The sequence below is a fragment of the Balaenoptera ricei genome, chromosome X (genome assembly GCF_028023285.1).
Source record: "Balaenoptera ricei isolate mBalRic1 chromosome X, mBalRic1.hap2, whole genome shotgun sequence".
In the NCBI taxonomy this organism is placed as follows: domain Eukaryota; kingdom Metazoa; phylum Chordata; class Mammalia; order Artiodactyla; family Balaenopteridae; genus Balaenoptera; species Balaenoptera ricei.
The window spans coordinates 41,279,434-41,300,695 of record NC_082660.1 but is presented as its reverse complement, the minus strand read 5'-3'; the positions used below and the strand labels follow the sequence as shown (position 1 = coordinate 41,300,695).

Here is a 21,262-nt window from a genome sequence, read left to right as displayed (position 1 = left end):
AGACAAAGAAAAATTCTTGAGAGCAGCCAGAGAAAAACGATGAATTACTTACAGGGGAACACAGATTCTAATGACAGAAAATTTCTGATCTGAAACTATAGACAACAGAAGGAAATAGCACATTTTTCCCATACTGAAAGAAGAGAACTGTACCTTGTGAATTCTATATATGGCAAAAAAATCCTTCAGGAATGAAGGGAAATAAAGACAATCTCAGAAAAACTAAGAGAATTTGTTGCTAGCAAAGTTACCCTGAAAGGATGACTTAAAAAGTTCTCTAAATAGAAAGGAAATGAAAACAGAAGGCTGGGACTTCAGAAAGGAAAAAGAACATTGTAATAGATAAAATTGTAAGTATAATGAAACTATTATACAATGCATGAGTTTCATTAAATCATATTTGCTGGTTGAAGCAAAATTTATCATACCATCTGGTGTGATGTTCCATGTTACACAGAGAAAACACTTAAAAAAATTACATTTCAAAAGAGAAAGGGCAAGACTTCCCTGGTGGTGCAGTAGTTAAGAATCCGCCTGCCAATGCAGGAGACTAGGGTTCGATCCCTCGTCCGGGAAGATCCCACATGCCGTGGAGCAACTAAGCCCATGCACCACAACTACAGAGCCTGCACTCTAGAGCCTGCGAGCCACAACTACTGAGCCCACGTGCTGCAACTACTGAAGCCCGCGCACCTAGAGCCCGTGCTCCGCAACAAGAGAAGCCACAGCAATGAGAAGTCAGCACACAGCAACAAAGAGTAGCCCCTGCTCTCCGCAGCTAGAGCAAACCCACGCACCACACACACCCAACACAGCCAAAAATAAATTTATTTTTTAAAAAAAGAGAGAGAGAGAGGGCAAAAGGACCTAAATGAAAGTAAAGGTCTGCACTTCACTCGAAGTGGTAAAACATCCATACCAGAAGATGGTGATAAATTACATATGAATATTCCAATCCCCAGAGCCACCACTAAGAAATCTGTACAAAGAGACACACTTAAAAACACTACAAATCAAGATGGAATCCAAAAAATATATCCAGATAAACCATAGGGAGGTAAGAAACAAGAAACAGAGAAATGAGAAAGAGGAAACAAACAAAAAATAATAATAATAAAACAGCACACTTAAGCTCTAACATATCAATAATTACCTTAAGTGTAAATAGTCTAAATACACCAATTAAAAGAGACAGGCAGAGTAGATTTTTTTAAATGATCTAGCAATACACTGTCCACACACACAAAAAAAAATCACTTTAAATACAATAGGTGAAGTGAAAGTATGAAAAAAAACCATGTAAATATTAATTTTTTTGAAAATGAAGCATAGCAATATTACTATTGATAAAGTAGACCTCAGAGCAAGTAAAATTACTAGTAATTTTAGCAAGACCAAAAGAGATACTACATAATGATAAAGGGAACAACCCACCAGAAGATATGACAATCCTAAATATGCACACAACAAATGACAGAACCTCAAAGTACAAGAAGCGAAAACTGATAAAAGGAAAACGGACAAATCCACAATTATACTTGGAAACTTGGCAACGCCACACTCTCAGCAATCGACAGAACTACCTGACAGAAAATCAGCAAGGATATAGAAGAACTGGACAATACAACCAACCAATAAGATCTAACTCTCATGTATATTAAAACTCCATCCAACAACAGAATACACATTCATTTCAAGCACTCATGCAACAGTTATCAAGATAGACCATATCCTGGATCATAAAACAGATGTCAACTAAGAGAATGAAAATTAGAGTCAATTCCCTAATCATAAAGGAATCAAGCTAAAAATCAGTGACAGTGAAAACAAGGAAATTGCCAAATCTCCAAATACGTATATAGAAACTGAGTAACACACTACTAAATACTCCATGAATCAAAGAGGAAACCTGAAGAGGAAACTTAAAAACACATAAAACTGAATGAAAATACAACATATAAGAACATGTGGTACACAACTAAAGTAGTAGAAATGAAAACTTACAGCACTAAATTTGTACATCAGAGAAAAAGAAAGGTCTCAAATCAATAATCCAAAAGACATGAATAGACATTTCACCAAAGAGGCTATTCAGACGGAAAATAAGGACATGAAGGATATTCAACATCACTAGCCTTTAGGGAAATGCAAAATAAAACCACAATGAGCTATCACTACACACCTATCAGAATGTGGAAAATAAAGAACAGTAATAACACCAAAGGCTGGCAAAGGTGCAACAAAGCTAGAACACTGGTGGGAACTGCTGACGGGAATGTAAAATGGTAGAGCTGCTCTGGAAAACACTTTGGCATTTTTTTATAAAACTAAACAAGCAACAATCAGCAATTGTACTCTTGGGCATTTATCCCAGAGAAAACTTATGTTCACAAAAACACCTGTACACAAATGTTCATAGCAGCTTTATTTGCAATAGCCAAAGACTAAAAATAATTCAAGACATCCTTCAATGGGTAAATAGTTAAAGAAACTGCGGTACATCAATAACATGGAATAATACTCAGCAATAAAAAGGAACAAACTATACATACAACAACTTGGATTAATCTCCAGGAAGTGCTACTGAGTGAAAAATGGTAATCCCAAAAGGATACATACTATTTATATAACATTCTTCAAATGACAAAACTATAGAAACAGAGAACAGATCAGTGCTTGCCAGGGGTTAGGAACTGGGGGGGCGGGGGGGGGGGGTGTGAATATGGCTATGAAGGACAACATGATGGATACTTGTGGTGATGAACAGGTCTGTACCTTGACTCTATCAATGTCAATATCCTGGTCGTGATATTGTACTAGATCTGTTATTACTTACAACTGCAAGGTGAATCTACAATTATTTTAAAATAAAGTCAATTTTTAAAAAGCCAGTAGAGGGCTTCCCTGGTGGTGCAGTGGTTGAGAATCTGCCTGCTAATGCAGGGGACACGGGTTCGAGCCCTGGTCTGGGAAGATCCCACATGCCGCAGAGCGGCTGGGCCCGTGAGCCACAATTACTGAGCCTGCACGTCTTGAGCCTGTGCTCCGTAGTGGGAGAGGCCGCGAAAGTGAGAGGCCCGTGCACCGCGATGAAGAGTGGCCCCCGCTTGCCACAACTAGAGAAAGCCCTCGCACAGAAACGAAGACCCAACACAGCCATAAATAAAATAAATAAATAAGTTAATTAATTAAAAAAAAAAAAAAAAAGCCAGTAGAAAAAAATTTCCATTTACAGAAATGTATTCATGATAGCCAATCTGTCACGTGTTTGTCCACTTCTGTTAAGGACAACGAAGTCCAACAAAACAAAGCAAGAGCCAAAAAACATACATCAGATTAGTAAGGGCTCCATCTTTTCCTCCAGATTTTCAGGACCCAGCTACCTCTTTTCACAGAATCATGACTATTAAAGGGTTGGATAATCTTTACAGATAACTTAACAGTAAATTTTATCCTTTGATATCTGAATGCTGTCTACAACATCCTGGCCAAGTAGTGTCAATCAGCAAACTTGAACATCTTCAATGACAGAAGACCCACTTCATTTATCTATCCATTAATAGATAAATACTTTGGAAAAGCATTACAAAAAATGTTTCTCCTTAAGAGTTATACCCTGAAGCTAACTTACAAACTCCAAGTCTATCTTTTTAACTGACAGGCTTACAATAAAAATATAATCATAATATACTCATACACATACATACACACACAGAGCAAAATTCAACAATAAAAGTTTACATTCAATAGATCAGAAAATGCCTCAATGCCAATTCTTGCTACTTTTAGGGAAACTGAGGGGCCTTACTCATCCTTGTAACACACAAATGCCCAGTACCTAATAGTATGTATCTAATATGACATTTCTTATCAATTCACATCTGAGAATTCATTTAGCCCTGTCATGAGTTCCTAGGAAACAGGTAAATACACAGTGATTATACCCATCTTCTAGAATTAGAAACATCAGATCTGACCTAAGAAATAACTACCCCAACTATAAGAAATAAATAATCTGTATAAAGAAGTCAAAACACTAACCATTAATAAATAAGGCCAACTTTCAAATCAAAGACTAACTGAATAATTTATCATGTGAGACTAACAAAAACATACAACTCTCAGTTCCATTATGTGCCTGCATTCGTTTCTGGTCTTGAAGCCTTGAGGCTGAAATCAAAGAAAATTACAATCCAGAACTGTGCCCTCCTTCTGGGTCAAAATCTTTAAGAATTGAGTCAATCCTAAAAATTCAAATGAACCACCACCTAGAATTCTGATGCTAGACAGTCACTTTGGAAATTCTTAATCCCTAGCCGTTCATCTTAACAGACGGTGAAACTGGGGACTATAAGAATTAACCAACTTCACAAAGTAGGCAGCAGACTCAAACACCAGGCTTCAGTTTTCTGATCCACTGTTCTTCCCAGTATATCACACAGCCTCCCAATCAAGCCAGCATTTTAAGCACCCAGGCTGAGGAACAATTCTAAAGCCTATTAACTATGTTAAGGTAGTATGCGCTTACACCCATTTTTCCAGTTAGAGCAATAAGTTCTCTAGGGATCAGTCCACATTCTCTTCCCCCAGCACCCTTATAATCAATAGAGGAGAACTGGAGAGAATATGTGAAGTGGTCATAGAACACCACAAAACTGTATGGTAAAATCCATACCATCTAAACCTAACCAATCCAGTGGTACTAAAGCTCTTCTTTCTTCTCAACACACTCCTACTGTTAACACCTCTACCCAAGAATAAAGTAAATTAAACTAACTGAAAATACTGGAGTCCACAGTTGGGCTTCAAAGGGAACCAAACACTCCCCAAAATCATATACAAAATGTATACAGCTACACTGACCCTCAAATGGTTAATAACCTCAAAAAACTAACGTACCATTGTTCTAACTCCACCGCCAGTCAATCTATAATGGAAATAAAGATATTCTGCTATAAGTTAGTAACACACGAGGCCCTGTACTGTTTATGACTAATCAAGAATACAAGTTTACCTATGTTTCCTTTTATATAATAAAACCTAAGAATAAGTCAAGAAGGTGAATGACTCCTGCAAATATAAGATATTAAGTAGTATAAACTATGGCTACCTCTTTAAACATTCAGGGAAGTAAATTAAATTAGTATTCATGGAGACTGATAATCAGTCACACCAATAAAACCAAAATGTGAAGGCAAATTTTGCCACTTATTCCAACTGACAGTTCACGGCATATAAAATTAAGCAACTGTTATCTTAGTAAAACACATGTGAACATACTTTCAATTAAAACTTTTGCATGTTGAAGAATTTCTACCTTTCATACCCTATATAAAAGAAGTAACAGAACCTCAAAATCAAAATAACTTCATCACCCAAACCGATCGCCTCACCAACATCTCACTACTTGAATGAAAGAACTCTCAAACCCAAGACAATTCGATATAAAAACAAGTAATATTTTCATATGGCAAGCAGCAAAATTAACAAAGCATTTTAACAACTTGTATACGGTACCTCATTTGTGTGGGGAAAAAAATACAACAGAATATACAGGTGCTGAAATATGAAGTTACCCAACAAATCTTTTATCAATGGCTGCCTGAGAATAGGAACTAAATAACTGGAAGATGGTGTGGAAGAGAGATTTTCTTTTTACTGCAACATCCTTTACGTAACTTTTCAATTTTGTACTCTGCACAAGTATACCTATTCAAAAAAGCTGCATGAAGGTATTTCAAAAGAAAGATAGGATCATGGCTGCAATTAGAATGGTGGCAGTGAGGATGGAGAAAAACAAACAGATTTGAAATTTAAGATGTAGAAACGTCAAGATAGGGTGACTGTTAGGATGTGATAAGTTAAGAAAAAGAGGAGTTAAAAATGACTCTAAGGTTTCTGGCAAGGGTAGTGGTAAGCGTTATTTACTAAGGCAAGGAACATCAAAGACAATCATAAATTCAGCTTGCATATGTTCAGTTTAAGATGCCTTCAAGATACCCAGGTAAAGTAATCAAGTGGCAGTCAAGTATACATGCAACTTGGGAGCAGACAGAGTAAAAAAGATCTAGAACAGAATCTCCTTGGCAAAGGAGACTGAGATGTGGTCAGAGATGCAGAAAGAAAGCCAAAGTAGTCAGATGTTAGGAAAGTCAGGGAAGGGTGTTTTCAAGAGATCTCAAACCTGCCTCTATCTCCCCCCTCATTCCTCAACTACAGCCTCACTTTAAAAATTATTTTCCAAGATGATAACATATATCTTGTATTGAGCACCTTCCACACCAGGCCCAATGCCAGGCACTTTACATATCTTCTTTTCCTAACACAAAATGCAATAGCCTGCCAGAAATCTATCACCACTTCCATTTTACAGATGAGAAAACTGAGCCTCTGAAAGATGAAATAATTTGCCCAAAGATCATATATCTAGTAAGTGGCAGAAGCAGAATTCTACTCTAAAATCCATGCAGTGCTATCTATCCATCAGTACTTCACAACTAGGTTCCTTTCTCCTCCACTTTATCCCTCACTGTAGCCAATACTATTCCCAGAAAATCTACTTCTGGTCATGTCACTTCCCCTGATTAGAGAGTTGAGCTCAATGACTCCCCAAAACCTCCTATGGCCTACAGTGATGGGGGCCTTCACATGCTCAATTACCTCCTCCCAATGCCACTAAGACACCCTACCCTCTCTCTGTCCACACTAAATTATTCACAATTCCTCAAACACCATTTAACTTCAATACCTCCAACTCTACCTTCTTTTTCCTCTTGTTCAACTTCTTTCTATCCGTGTTTGATAACCACGGCCAAAATGTCATTACATTTTTGTGCAGTTTCTCTTACCCACTTCTCCAGTCTAAACTAACTGCTCCAAAATGTTGGGAATTTGTGTGGATAGCTTAAATTACCCATAATCAAAAGTTTTAAATGTTTTAATTGCTCCATCATTTGAGAGCTCATAGCACTTTGCATATACCTTGATTATGGTACTTACTACATCATATGGTCACTCCGTCTGTCTATCTCTCTCCACAGACTGCAGGGGCAGAGGCCAAGTATTACTTGTTGCCCCAGGACTTGGCACAGTCCCTCACTCACAGCAGTTCAGCAAACGTCTCACAAATCAATCAAGCAAAGTAAAAGCTTTTCTACTTCTCATTCTGACACTTGAAATTCAAAAACCTAAAACATTTAACTATTGTATCTTAAAAACAAATTTTCCGGGCTTCCCTGGTGGCGCAGTGGTTAAGAATCCGCCTGCCAATGCAGGGGGCACGTTAGAGCCCTGGTCCGGGAAGATCCCACATGCTGTGGAGCAACTAAGCCCGTGCGCCACAACTACTGAGCCTGCGCTCTAAAGCCCACGAGCCACAACTACTGAGCCCGTGAGCCACAACTACTGAGCCTGCACTCTAGAGCCCGTGCTCCGCAACAAGAGAAGCCACCGCAATGAGAAGCCCACGCACCACAATGAAGAGTAGCCCCCGCTCTCCACAACTAGAGAAAGCCCGTGCACAGCAATGAAGACCCAACGCAGCCAAAAATAAATAAATAAAATAAATTTTTTTTAAATAAAATAAATAAATTTTCCCTAAATATATAAACTATCCAAACAGACTCAAGCAACTAAGATTCATAAAGTTCTTAGGAAAAATTCTCTCTTCTGTCACGTATTATGTAATATTCTAGTACAGAATTCTACCACAATATTAAAATACAAACTCACACATATTCAGCTAAATATCTGCTTTCTACTCATTTCCCAAGCAACTAATTCTTAGCTTCCAAATGGCAAAAAAAAAAAAATCAAGGCCCATGGATATTTGATATTAAGAACTTATTTTATGTGTAATAAAGGCACTGTGGCTATGTTTCAGAGACAAACTGAAATATCTATGGATTAAATGATGTGACTCATATGAGATTTCCTTCACAATAATGGCAGTGAGGGGCAAAATACAGATGAAACAAGACTGGTTACGAGTTGAAAATTGTTGAAGCTGGGTAATGACTGGTGAGGGTTGGTTGGTTGATTTTCTCTGCTTTTGAAAACGTTGGAAATTTTCCCTAATACACTGTTTTTTTAAAAAGAGAAAGATCTAACGAACATAATGTAATAGATCTAGTCTAAAAACAATCCTTTATCTAAAAAGGTTTCTTCCACTGTTCTAAATTAAAATAAATTAGATGACCTCATGCAATACTCTTAACAAAGCCCAACCTTCTTCCTGAGAATAAACTTAGCAGTACCATCTTTTATTTACTCTAACACAGACAAAATACTACCACAGACAAAACCACAAAAAGAATACAAGAACACATTCACAACAGAATGATGTCAGTCTTAGCAACGTAGAGAAGTACAGAAAAAATATAATAAAAGGAAGAAATAGTAAGAGAAAATAAAACCTTATAGAAGAAAGTGGCAAACGGCCATAACTTGGCTGAGAAACCTAAAACTATCTAAATAAGAGATTACTCCCACCCTTCCAGGTTACAGTTTTTAATTAGGTCCCAAATGTAAGCCCGGGCCAACTCAGGCCCAAAAATAAAGTCATCAATGAAACAGATGCTAAAGACCAAAATGAAGAATGAGTACAGCAACTATAACAAAGTCATGTAAATAAAATGCAAAGAAATAAGACCAGGGTGAGGGCAGCAGAAAGAAAAAAAGAAAGAAATAGGACCAAATAGGGTACACACCTCTACTTCATTTACCCCTATCCCCACTGAAGGACCATCAAGACGAGAAGTATCCCAACTTGACAACAAGGTATTCACAGGTATCTCTAACTACACGCCGTAGTATAAAATCCATCTTTAATCAACCAAAATATAATTCTGGCATACTCACTATCAGTGTGCTTATTTTATTATTTTTAAGGTAATGCATGTCTATGGTTAAAATAACAACAACAAAAAAAGCCCACAGTGGTACAGAAATCTGTTTAAAATCTCCCCTCCTGGGGCTTCCCTGGTGGCGCAGTGGTTAAGAATCCGCCTGCCAATGCAGGGGACACGGGTTTGAGCCCTAGTCCGGGAAGATCTCACGTGCCGCAGAGCAACTGGGCCCGTACGCCACAACTGCTGAGCCCGCGAGCCACAACTACTGGGCCTGCGTGCCACAACTACTGATGCCCACATGCCTAGAGCCCGTGCTCCGCAACAAGAGAAACCATCGCAATGAGAACCCAGTGCACCACAACGAAGAGCAGCCCCCGCTCATCACAACTAGAGAAAGCCCGGGCATGCAGCAAGGAAGACCCAAAGCAGCCTAAATAAATAAATAAAATAAATCAAAATTTAAAAAATAAAAAATAATAAAATCTCCCCTCCTCCTCACCCTAGAGCCACTTTGTACTCCAAGATGATCATTATTCAAATACTTCTTGAGTATCCTTCCAAAACTTTGTCAGAGAATTTCCTAAACTGACCCATGAACACTCAATTCAAGGATCTCAAGTTAGGAACTCATAACAAAGGTAAATATTACTACAAAATGAGATCAGAGAGGGACAGAACACACAGCAGATGATCCTTTGAACATATGCTAAAAGCTAAAACCTGATTTTAAATCATGTGTTCCTAAACAAAATTAAAAGATTGCTTGCTGATAAAGAAGTCAAGAAACACCATCTCCAAGAAACACAATCAAGAAATAAGCCCCACCCTATTAACAAGAGACATTCTACTGAGGCCCAATCTAGGATAGAACTTTGAAACTCAATTTACAACTGCCCCAAGAGTAAACTAACTGAAAATGGGGATCCAAGAAAGCAAATAGTGTTTTTGCAGGAGCCATCAATGTCCTGCCCATCTCCAGCACTACCCATCTAGGGAAAGAAGGTGCAGATCACAAGAGTCCCCAGCATGAGGAGCTAAGAGCTGGGTCTTTCTTTCTCTTCTGGGGTCTGGTGTTCAAAGTGCATAATTTGTTGAAACATGTGCCTAGATAAATGGAAAAGGCTATCTGTAAATTAAGCTAGCCCAGAAGCCACTGTGCAATTATCTCACAAATGTGAATCCCCCCCCCCATTTAACTCATATTACAAAACCTGAATGAAATAATTGAGTTTTAAATGTCTGACACAGAATGTTACATAATATAAATTCTCATTAAATGTTTTAAGAAAAAAATTAAATGAAATACACATCAGGATACAGTGAGTCTCATGTGCTTTCATTAATTTTAACCTAGCAACTATCAGTTAACTTTTGAAGTTGATTCCAGTAATCTAAAATCCAGGGGCTGTTAGTTAACTTCTGAAATTCCCAAATCAGGAATACACAGTCCAGAATAGTTAAATCTAAAAATGAGAGACATGAGGAAGACAGGAGCCATGACAGCACTCTACAAAGGCAATGGTTCTCCTGCCTTTACTTCAGTCAGGAGAATGTGTTAGGTAGCAAAAGGAATGTCAGAAGTAAGTTTTCATCAGTGAAATGAACGATGTCCAAGTTAATGTGGCTTGGCTAGAAATACTGTAAAGGCGTCTCCACCTCTGCATGAACAGGGTCTAAGAATCAGCAAATCCAGGATCCCAATACTCTCCAGAACGCACACATACTCTGAGAGTCCCATTCAGCCCTGTGTTCCACCACTGATCAGGTGATTCTGGGGCTAATGCCTACTGCTGCTAACATATTGCTACATGTGCCTCCAAAGCACCTTTCCAGCAAGGTCCTTGATAGACTACCTACAAGGACAAAGAGCTGAGATTTCCGTTGTCAAGCTTCACCAACAGGTTCCTGTGACTGCTTTTGTGCATGTTTGCTAATCAATGTTTTTATGGGTGGCCAAAAAAGAAAGAGCCATTCTAACTTGAAAATTGTTAAATTGACCTTTATCATAAGCTTTCAGGATACTTCATACTTTTCTTCTGCCACTGATGTTTTTGTGATAGTCATCCTTATACTTATATCTCACCCTTTTAGGGAACTGTAAGTTTTCAATGCAGACAAGGGGTATCTATGTTATCTTCAATATTCCCTGCATAGAAGACTTGCATTCAGTGTACTCAAATATTTGTTGCTCTAATTTACTATCGACAAATTACAAACCAGTATAGAAAACTGATACAATTATATGTGAAGCTTCAGTATGAGTACGTAAGACTGTCAGTTATATATTCATTAAATAAACTCCATTAATTAACTAGTCCACAAATACATGTGGGTCTTAAATAACCTAACCACCATTTCAATTCTTAGACAATCTAGTGGTGTTTTTGTAACATAAATTAGTTCTCTGGATACATTTAAAAGATATTAATAATGCACAGTCACTAACATCAATTTCAAAGAGCTCAAAGCATCAAAATGAGTTTCAAAGTAAAATAAACTTAACCAAAAAAAACCTTTTCAAATCTGCAAAATAATACTGGTATTACATAAATAAAAACTAAATGTTACATAATCAAGTCAGAAAAAGATATTTTTACTCTGTAGCTAGCAAAGCACTGAACCTTCACCTTGGTTCAAAGTGCATGGCCCACCATTCCACTTTACCATCTACATCACAGAAACTCATCTCTCACGCAGTTTTTCTTAACAACCTGAAATATATATAGAAGTGGCAGCCAAATGTTCCCTAGTCATTTCAATTTGTAACCGAGTTGACAGAAAAGAGCGATTGGGGCGGGGCGGGGTGGGGGTGGGGGGGTTCAGAACTTAAAAAGCGCATGTTTATATGTTCCTGCAATTCTAATGTGTGGCCAGATAAGCAAGCATTTTCTATAATCTCTTAACTATAGCTTTATTACCAGGAATGTATCAAAATCTTAGGAAATGTATAGTAACTGCATGAGACTTTGTCCGGGTAAATAATAATGACTATAATTGTTTACAAGACAACTTTCCAAACTAGAAAATACTTTTTAAGATGCATCATATTAAAGACCTAATTTTCAAACAAAAAAGTATGACATTATTCTGTGGTTACTTTTGTAACCCAAACACTAATCTCCTTTAGCACTGAAAACGAATATATTCCTTTAAGTGCCAGCAAACAAAACACACACATAATACAGCATAATTTTAAACATCAACATCCAAATATTATAGTATTAAAAAGCCACCTCTACAACTAACCTAATAATTTTCCCTTACCGTCTACATGCAAGCGAACCAAATTTAGGAAAATACATGCTTTAATGGACCTTAAACTACTTCCACTGCCCCCAAAATTTTAAATTCCAACTATTTTCATACTAATTATCTCCTAGGAAAAAAAAGCACATACATTTTATTTTTTTAGACACATACATTTTAAAATGGTAGACAATCCATAACTACTTCTAAGTATTCTACATAATCTTTCTATTGATTAAAAGAATTACAAAAGAAAAAAAAATCCCAATAAGAGTATTTAATACAAACTTAAAAATGATATAGCTACTTCAAAGTGAACAACTATGTATTTTAGCAATAGTTCCCTGACAAAAGATTCCCCAACCCTTTATTTAGCATTATATAACTACTATAAATACATATAGTATTACTATATTCATGCTATATATTACTATATATTATTTTTTAACTCAAATCCTTATTAACTGAAAACAAGATTAATCCAAAAGATTTTCAAAAATGTACTACAAGTGTCACCATAGTTAATTTCTGTTGAAATGTTTCACTTCTTAATTACTTTTCAGTAACTCCACTATAATTAAAAAAATAAGAATCTTGAATTATGTTACCAAAAGATGGTCAGCATTAGTTTAAAGAGAAAAGTAATCAAGATCAGCTATATTTCAAGAACTCTGATTAAGCAACCACTTGCTGTTTACAATCTTTTAAAAATATTTTAAAGGTATTACTGCAAAATAATATACTGTATTACTAATTTCTTTTTCATCCAAAACCCCAAGCACTGTATATCAAACGGCAATCATTCAAACAAAAATTCTTTCAATGACTCCAATATAAATTAATCTCACAAATGCATTCAGAGACTAAGAGAAATCAGCAGTTTAGACAAAGTATTCTCACCTAGAAAAGGTACATAACGAGTTTACGGGCAAGTAAGAGATAGTTATTATTAAACGTTTTAAACTTTCCAAATCTTTTAAGTCAAGAGTTAACCTTTTTAAAAACCTACTAATTTAAATTTAAAAACTTGAAAGAAGATCCAATAATATATAGGAATAAGAATTTTTGAAAGCAAGTAGTAATAGCTAAATTTCTGTCAAAAAAAAAAAAGTTATACAAGGTGCAGACTAAATTTGTTGGGGGGTCGGGGTGGAGGGGTGGTAATGAGAAAAATCATCGCTAAAAAGAGAATCCTGGGAGTTATTTAATTCCAGTATCTGCTCTTAGGTAAGTAGCCGGAACCTACCCCAACAAAGAAAAGCCAACTCTTATTTTTAAGACTTTCAGACAATAAGAATTCTGAAACTAACACAGCTCAACATTCCACAAAAAACATACTGTTTACCAGGGCTGTGCAAAAGATGGATGACACTAAATAATTCAATACTTCCTATAGCAGGACTCCAGCTCCTTCATTCTATTCAGAATCCAATTCAAACACATGGTGCGAGGTTATATAATATCAAGCTTTACATTACACATTTCACTGGTATGTTCGAGCTCACAAGGACACAACCATGAATTGCATGCAGTTGCAAGCACATTCTCTAGAATGTTTTATTTTAATGTTAAGGCTAAGAAGCCTTGACCTAAATAGGTAGGACCTCACAAGCACGGGGTCTGAAGTAAAGAAGAACCTTTTTTCTTTAGTTCCACAAAACACTTACTAATCAAATTACCCAGTATTTTATGAAGCCTTCATTCTTCCACAAAACATAATGAAGCTTTGCAAGTTTCTCATTTATAAGATGTTGCTGTATTCAAACATCAAGAAAGTAATGCACTTGCACAAAAATATACCTGAATATGTTCAGTTCTTTTACAATTTAAACTCAATAGTGCATAACTGCAGGGTTCAATATTACAATCTGAAATACAATGTTAAGCACAATCCACTGTGAATCCATCTAAATACAAGCATTCTGAGACATGAAATCAAGTAGCATTTTACACATTATCCACATAAAACATCAGATTCCATTTATTTCTTCATTACCATAACCAAAAGCCGTAGCCTTGGCCAAACTTTTCCAAATGCATTATCTTTGCAAACAATTTTACCAACCTCCTATTAGATCGGCAATAATCACTCCAAAATAAAATAATGCTCCTTAAATTTAAATATTTTGCTTAATCTTTTGGAATGACAACTTGGACAGTAGTGGAGTATTTTTAAATAAAATATTTTAAATACTCAGGTTGAAAAAAAATTTCAAGGCTTAGGTCATTTATGCTTAAATCATTTCGGAGCTAGTCGCTATTCATTTTTCCAGCAATAATTTTAATGAAGCCAATTAATACTTACATAGTCAAAGTTTAATTCAACTTTTCTCTATGGGTCAAAGGGACTGGGCTTACTGAAAAGGATTATTTCAGTTTAGCTTTCTGGTCATTATTTGTATTCGAAACCCCTTACACTTAAGTTATTCTGAAACAAAAACATAAGTGTAATTACAGATAAAAGGAATTAGTGACTCTCCTAAACCAAACTACAGACAAATATTAGGGACAACTAAATTTTTTTTTTAATCAACTTAAGAATAAAATGCAAGGCTTTAGTCATTTCAAACTTCCTTCTCAATTGCAACAATAAAGCTAGGTGTCAAATGCAAAGCCACTGATTTCAGCTAGAAAAGCAAATGTCTAATGGATGCAACACCTATCCCAGCACACTCCAAGTTTCACGGTCCCAATTAAGAAGCAAGCATACAAATATCATTTCGATCAGATTTTGGTCAAAAGACACAAACTGATGCAGACAGATCGAGACTCCAGTGCCTTTGTTCAATAGCTTACGGATGGGTAACTAAATGTGCTACAGGTTGATAAGCATTTACCAGGCTTATGAATGCTGCTTCCAAGCTTGAGAAAGGTACAAGAATTCTAGATGCAAATAATCTTGGATAATTTTTATTAACCACCACCGAGCTACACACTCCGAAGGAGAGGCCTATTCATCGCTACTATTTATTTCCATGTTTACCTCTCCTCCCTCCCCCAAACCCCCCCCTTCACTTTCTCCTCCCACCCTGTCCCGCCATCTTGGGCCGACAGGAGCAGCCATTACTTAACTAAATGACAGTGCCAACAACTTTCCACACAAATAAACAGAAACTGCACCCCGAATTCCCCCCTGGCCTCCCCTGCCAGATAGGCAGGAAACGAGGCTCCAAGAAGAAAACACATTCACAAGTAACTACAGGATTTCTATGGCCGAAAGACCCAAAAAGTAAACAAGTCACCTAACTTCAGGTAAAACACCATACCCCTCGAGATGCATGTCAACAGACCCATGCAAACTCTTCACCGCCCTAAACTACGTGCAACTTCCCCCTTCTGGGAGCGGGGACACAAGAAAGCCCCAAACGTTGGGTTAACAGACTTCCCGAACAGCCTGCCTGGAGGAAAAGAATAAAAACCACGGGAGGCAAGTTAACTCGGCAATGCGGGGAAATCTGCACACATTTACAAGCCCTTTTGACCCTAAGCAGGCACCTCGGAGCGATCATCGGTCGCCCCTCCCAAAGCCGTAAAATAACAGGCAGTTTTGTCGACCCAGTTGAGCTCGGCCCCAAAGCGCTGCCGTCTCTGTTCCTCCAGCTACGAGAGGAGAGGGCGATTTCGCAAGGGAGCGAGAGAGGGATCCGGGGGTGTGTGTGTGGGGGGGGCGGGGGGGGGGGGAGCAGAAGCAGGAAATAGTTTTCCGGAAGCCCCTCGGCCCTCGTTCGCGGCCACAATGAGCGCTGGCCGGGCCGCGGGGCCGCGGGGTTCGGGGCGAGGGGGGCGCCGGCCGGGGAGACCGTGTCCGCGCTCCGGCCCGCAGCTGCCTTACCTTGCCCAGCAGGGCCTTCGTCCTGGCGCCATCTTCATGAAACCTCACGAAACCGAAGAAGCGGCTGTGGAGAGAGACACACGCGGCTCGTTAAAGGTCCAACAGCACCACCGACCCATCCCTGCCCGAGCCCGAGGCCCCGGCGGCGGCTACGGCACCGAGAGCGCCAAGCCAAGGTGCTCGCCCCGCCGCCGCCAGAGGCGAGCCGCGCTCCGGCCTCCCCGGAGAGCGGCGCCAACCCGTCCGGAGCCGACCGGGCGGGTGACGGCGGCCCGTACCTGTCCAGTCCGCCGAGCGCCTCCCTCTCCTCGGCTGTCAGGCTCGGGGACGCCTCCTCGCTCTCGCCGCTCGCTTTTCCCGCCGCCATTTTCTTTTCCTCATCACCGAAAGCGGCGGCGGCGGCGGCAGCGGCAGCGGCGGCGGTAGCGAGCGACACTCCGCAGGATTTCATGGAAACGCAGCGAATTCACAACTCCGACGCCGACACCTCCCCCCGGGCCGGGGCCCACAACGACGCCCCCAATCTCCGCGCGGGACCGGCACACCAACTTTATCGCCGCCTCCTCCTCCGCCGCAGGCGGCAGCGACGAAAAATCCCAACGCGGCGGCGGTGAAGGCGGCGGCGGCAGGGGCTGCGGAGCCCCCGGGTCGGCAGCGGCAGCGGCTCGGCTTGTAGGGTCACATCGCGGGAGCGGGCGAGGGGCAGCCACGGGCGGAGATGGCGGGAACGGCCGGAGCGTGCGGGGTTGAGGGACGCGGGGGGGATTCGTTGGAGACACAAACTTCCCCGGCACCAGCACAAAGTTGTTGTAATTGTGTCACACAGCGAACCCCACGCCGCCGCCGTGACCCCCTCCCCTCCCCGCCCGGCCGGCGCCGCCAATCAGCGTGGCCCGCTCGCTTCACGTGACCTTTGTTGACTCACGTCAGCCGTGGCTCCACTCAACTTGCTAGCTGCCCGAGCCCCGCCCACCGAGGCCCCCACCGACAGGGAGCGGGACGCACGCCAATTCTGGCCGGTGGTTGGCTGCTGGGCCCGTCCGTCCGAGGGAAGGGTTTGTCCTCGAGAGGGAGCAGCCGATTAGGTTGTGCCAGTTAAATACACTGGGGCAGAGAATGGAGGGTCCGGGCCGTGTCACCTCGGGAGCCGCGGCGGGCTCGGGAGGGGGAGGGGAGCGGTGGGGAAGGGCGAGGTCCGGCACCGCCCGCGGCGGGCGCGAGCAATGAGCGAGGACGCCATAGACGGCCTTTGCCTGCCCGGGAGCTCGGTGGTGGGCCCAGACCGCGGCTTCGGCATCCTGCGCTTTGGGGGTCCCGGGCCCCGGAGGGCCTGATAAGGGTCGCGTCGCCGGGAGGCGGCGCACGGCCCCTGACCTCCGCCCTCCGAAGAAGGCGCACACTTTTGGCACCGCTGGAAGTAATGGCCTCCGCGAGGAGCGCGCTCGGGCAGCGGCTGCTGGTCCCCTGCTCCGCGGCTCAGGCGCCGCCCTAGGCCAGTTGTGCGCTCCCGGCCCCGATCCCCTCGCTCGCGCCGCAAGTGAAGGGGGAAAGGTCCCCTGACCCCCGGCCGGAGGGAATGAAGAGTCACCCACGGGGGTCTGGCTCGCTGACCATAGCTCCCCACCTCCAAAGGTCTGTTGGCGGCACTTTGGGTCCAAAGTTTCATGCCACCTGTGTTTTATCAGTAGTTCATTATAGTGTTGTAAGAAAAAGCAATGACGAAAAATTGTTAAGCGAGATCTCCAGAATGTTGGTTTCTACTGCTCTGATCTCAGTGGGGCCTTCATGGAAGAGTTCGGGCTGCTTGTAGACAGGCCTGAGAGAAGGCATAATTAAGATAGTGAAGCTTGCAGCCCAGAAAACCCTTTTCTACCTCCCACAACATGTCTTACGCAACAGTAACACTTTCTTGTTCTGACCGCGTCACAGATGCAAATAAAAGTCACTGGTCTGCCTTTCAATCCATAGGATAATTGGGAGAAAAAGAAAACATGCCTTCGGTCTATTACTCTTTTCAAAAGACAAATTTAATAAGATATGTCTCATATAACAGATCTGTTACAGGGCACACCTCCAGTCGTCAGGGATAGGAAAAAAATTAATGGACATACGAAGACGAGGTTTCCTTTAATAGACATGGACTCTATATTTTCAATAATGTAACCAATAAACAAGGTATATTCAACGTGGATGTTAAACTATAAGGAAGACAATTCAGTGCTGACTCAGTAATCCTAGCAGTATTCAGTGAGAAGCTATGGAAATCCCAACTGATTTTGCACACAGTTTTAAATTGTTCCCCTGAGACTAGTAACTAGACTAACAAACTATAGTTTTATATGGATTATATTTCAGGTTTAATTACTTTCTCTGAAACACCTCTTCCACTCTTTATGGTATTCCTTCCATTTTACTTGAATGGGTGAGGATACAGGGCTGAATATTTTCTGCAGCTAAATTAGCACATGCATTGTAAACTTTCTCACAACAGATGACCTTCAAAGCCCAGGAGATTTTGACACCACTATCTCCCCCCACAAACCACCATACACACACACACAAACACACACACTTAGACTTGCACAAGCAGAGACAGAAATTCCGCCAGTATTTGGCAATCTTCCTGGAGCTGGTGGTTCTTTTTTTTTTTTTTTTTTAATAAATTTATTTATTTATTTGTTTTTATTTTTGGCTGTGTTGGGTCCTCGCTGCTGCGTGTGGGCTCTCGCCAGCTGCGGCGCGCGGGGGCCACTCTTCACTGCGGTGCGCGGACCTCTCACTGCAGTGGCTTCTCTTGTTGTGGAGCACAGGCTCCAGGCACGTGGGCTTCAGTAGTTGTGGCCTGCGGACTCAGTAGTTGTGGCTTGCGGCCTCTCTAGAGCGCAGGCTCAGCAGTTGTGGCACACGGGCCCAGTCTCTCAGCGGCATGTGGGATCCTCCCGGACCAGGGCCCGAACCCGCGTCCCCCGCATTGGCAGGCGGACTCCCAACCACTGCACCACCAGGGAAGCCCAAGCTGGTGGTTCTTGACTCAGGAAGTTTCCAAGAATTATAAGGCTGCCCACCTCCAACCCCTCAAAACCTTTCTCACTACATAATCATTACTAGGTAATAGCAGCAGAATTGCATGGAGTGGATGCAATGTGTGGGGTCGAAGTCAGGCAGACCTGGATGCAAATTATTACTCTGCACAGGCTGTGTGTCCTTGGGAAAGTTACTTATCCTCTAAGCCAGAACTCTGTGTCTAGTCCAATTACAGTCCATCATGAAGCATGAGATAAATTTTAGACAGTAACATAGTCCTTATATCACTGTGTAATTTTTTAGGTCTTGCATAGTTTATATCATATAAATGTATGTACAATAGGTATGTAGCCTCTAAGGTTTAGGTCCTTCACTGGAGAGAGAAATGGGGAAGTGGGATAGATGATTTTATAACAATTATTTCTATGAAAAGTGAATCTGAAAACCCATATAGAAGGCAGAGCAGTTGAGCCAAAGGAGCATGAACTGTGGAATCATGCAGATCTAGGTTCGAATCCTAACTCTGCCACTTGATAGCTGGGTGACCTTCAACAAGTTAGTCTAATTTGAGCTTCAGTTCCCTCATCTGTGAAAAAGGGAAGATAAAGCTTTTTAACACTTTACAACATTATTTTGAAGATTAAATGCCGTAAGGTAGGTAAAGTGCCAGACACATAATATGCATTCAAAGACCTCAAAAAAAAAAAAAAATAGGTTCGAATTTCTAAAATTCTTTCTAGCTTTCCACATTCTGGGTTCTAAATGTGTTGATCGTCAGTTTACCAATCACTTCCTCCTTATCCCTCCCCAGCCTCCCTATAAGCCCAACACATAGGCAGTCCTAATACACTTTTTGTTTGTGCGTATAACCCCAACATTGCTACATCTCTCCTTCTTTATTCTAAAATTAAACCTTATATCTCGTAGTACTGCTTCTTGTTTCATAATTATAACTTAATACACTAGGAGCTGGGGAGAATAATTTTAATTTACCAAGTTGATTTGACTAATAATGCATAGATAAATCAATGTTTTAAAAATATATAAAATTCGTGTTATGCTGAGTCAAATTATGGACTAGTTAGTGCATCATTTGTAGCAACATTGTGTTAATACTTACGTAAGTACCATCAATATCAGAGGAGAAGCCCACTCAATTATAGGAAAATAACTTTAACTCCTTTTAAACAACTAAATAGTTAATCTGAACTATTTAGGAATATGTAGTTCATTTATATCGTTAGTGCCACATAACCTATGCATACAATAAAAAGTCACATAACAGAGTCATGATTTATCTAGTCTTATAAATAGAACTATACTTATCCTTTAAATCAGGATCAAAAATAAATTCAGCTCTTCCTGCACTTACCGGTGTCACAAAGATTATCCAACTCATGTCCAAACACATTGATGACAAAAATAAATATAGGGTTAGAGTTGAGGGGAGATAAGGAGCCAAGTACAGACAGACTTTCACCTGTTTCAAAAACTTCAGTTGTCAGAATAGTTTTGGGACTTCTTCTGGAAGAAGCCGCACCCACCAGGAGCCTAGACTACCCTTACCAAGCTGTAGTGAGGCATCCCAAATCCTACCCCCCACCACCACACTGGGGAGCCTGGACTTCCACCCCCACCCAGCAGTAATGAGGCATCACTCCTTCCTTGCCTAGGTGGTGTCAGGGGAGGCCTACTGGAGGGTCAGAACTTTTACAACTGCCCAGTGGTAACAAGGCCACCACTCCCGTGGTGTCAGTGGAAGCAATGTGGGGAACAGTAATGAGGCACTCCTACACCTCCAGACACGGTGGTATCAAGGGAGGCCTAGTGGGGAGCCAAAACTTTCATTCACACCCAGTGGTAACAAGGAGACACTCCCCCTCCACCAGTGTCAATCAAGGTTGAGTGCGGAACTTGGACTTCCACTCCTACCTGGCAGTAACAACGCAGTGCTTTCCCTTCCCCAACAGAGTGATGTCAGAAGAGACCTGCTAAAACACAATATTTAGATGTATAATACCCACAATGTCCAGGTTTCAATGAAAAATCACTCATACCAAGAACCAGGATAATCCCAACATTAATTAGACAAGACAATCAACAGATGTGAACACTAAGGTGAATCAGATGTTCACATAATCTGCCAAGGATTTTAAAGCAGTCATAAAAATGTTTCAATGGCAATTATGAATCCATTCCAAACAAATGAAAAACCAGAAAGTCTTAGCAGAGAAATGGGAAGTTTCAGCAAAGAAATAGTAGATACAAAGAAGAAACAAATGGAAATTTTAGAACTGAAAAATATAATAAC

The 21,262-nt window shown here is 40.8% G+C and overlaps 1 protein-coding gene across 8 annotated transcripts in view; it reads right to left on the bottom strand.

Annotated features, from left to right (window-relative positions):
• The window catches only part of KDM6A (lysine demethylase 6A), a 206,031-nt gene extending 189,257 nt beyond the window's left edge, over nt 1-16,774 (bottom strand). For all 8 annotated transcript variants that reach the window (XM_059909881.1, XM_059909884.1, XM_059909883.1 and 5 more), the window contains exons 1-2: nt 16,206-16,774; nt 15,928-15,991 (exon numbers count right to left, since the gene is read on the bottom strand). In XM_059909881.1, coding sequence (XP_059765864.1) covers nt 15,928-15,991; nt 16,206-16,378 — 237 coding nt within the window. In that variant the 5' untranslated portion in view covers nt 16,379-16,774. The remainder of the gene's footprint in view (nt 1-15,927; nt 15,992-16,205) is intronic.
• Nucleotides 16,775-21,262: the final 4,488 nt, after the last annotated feature.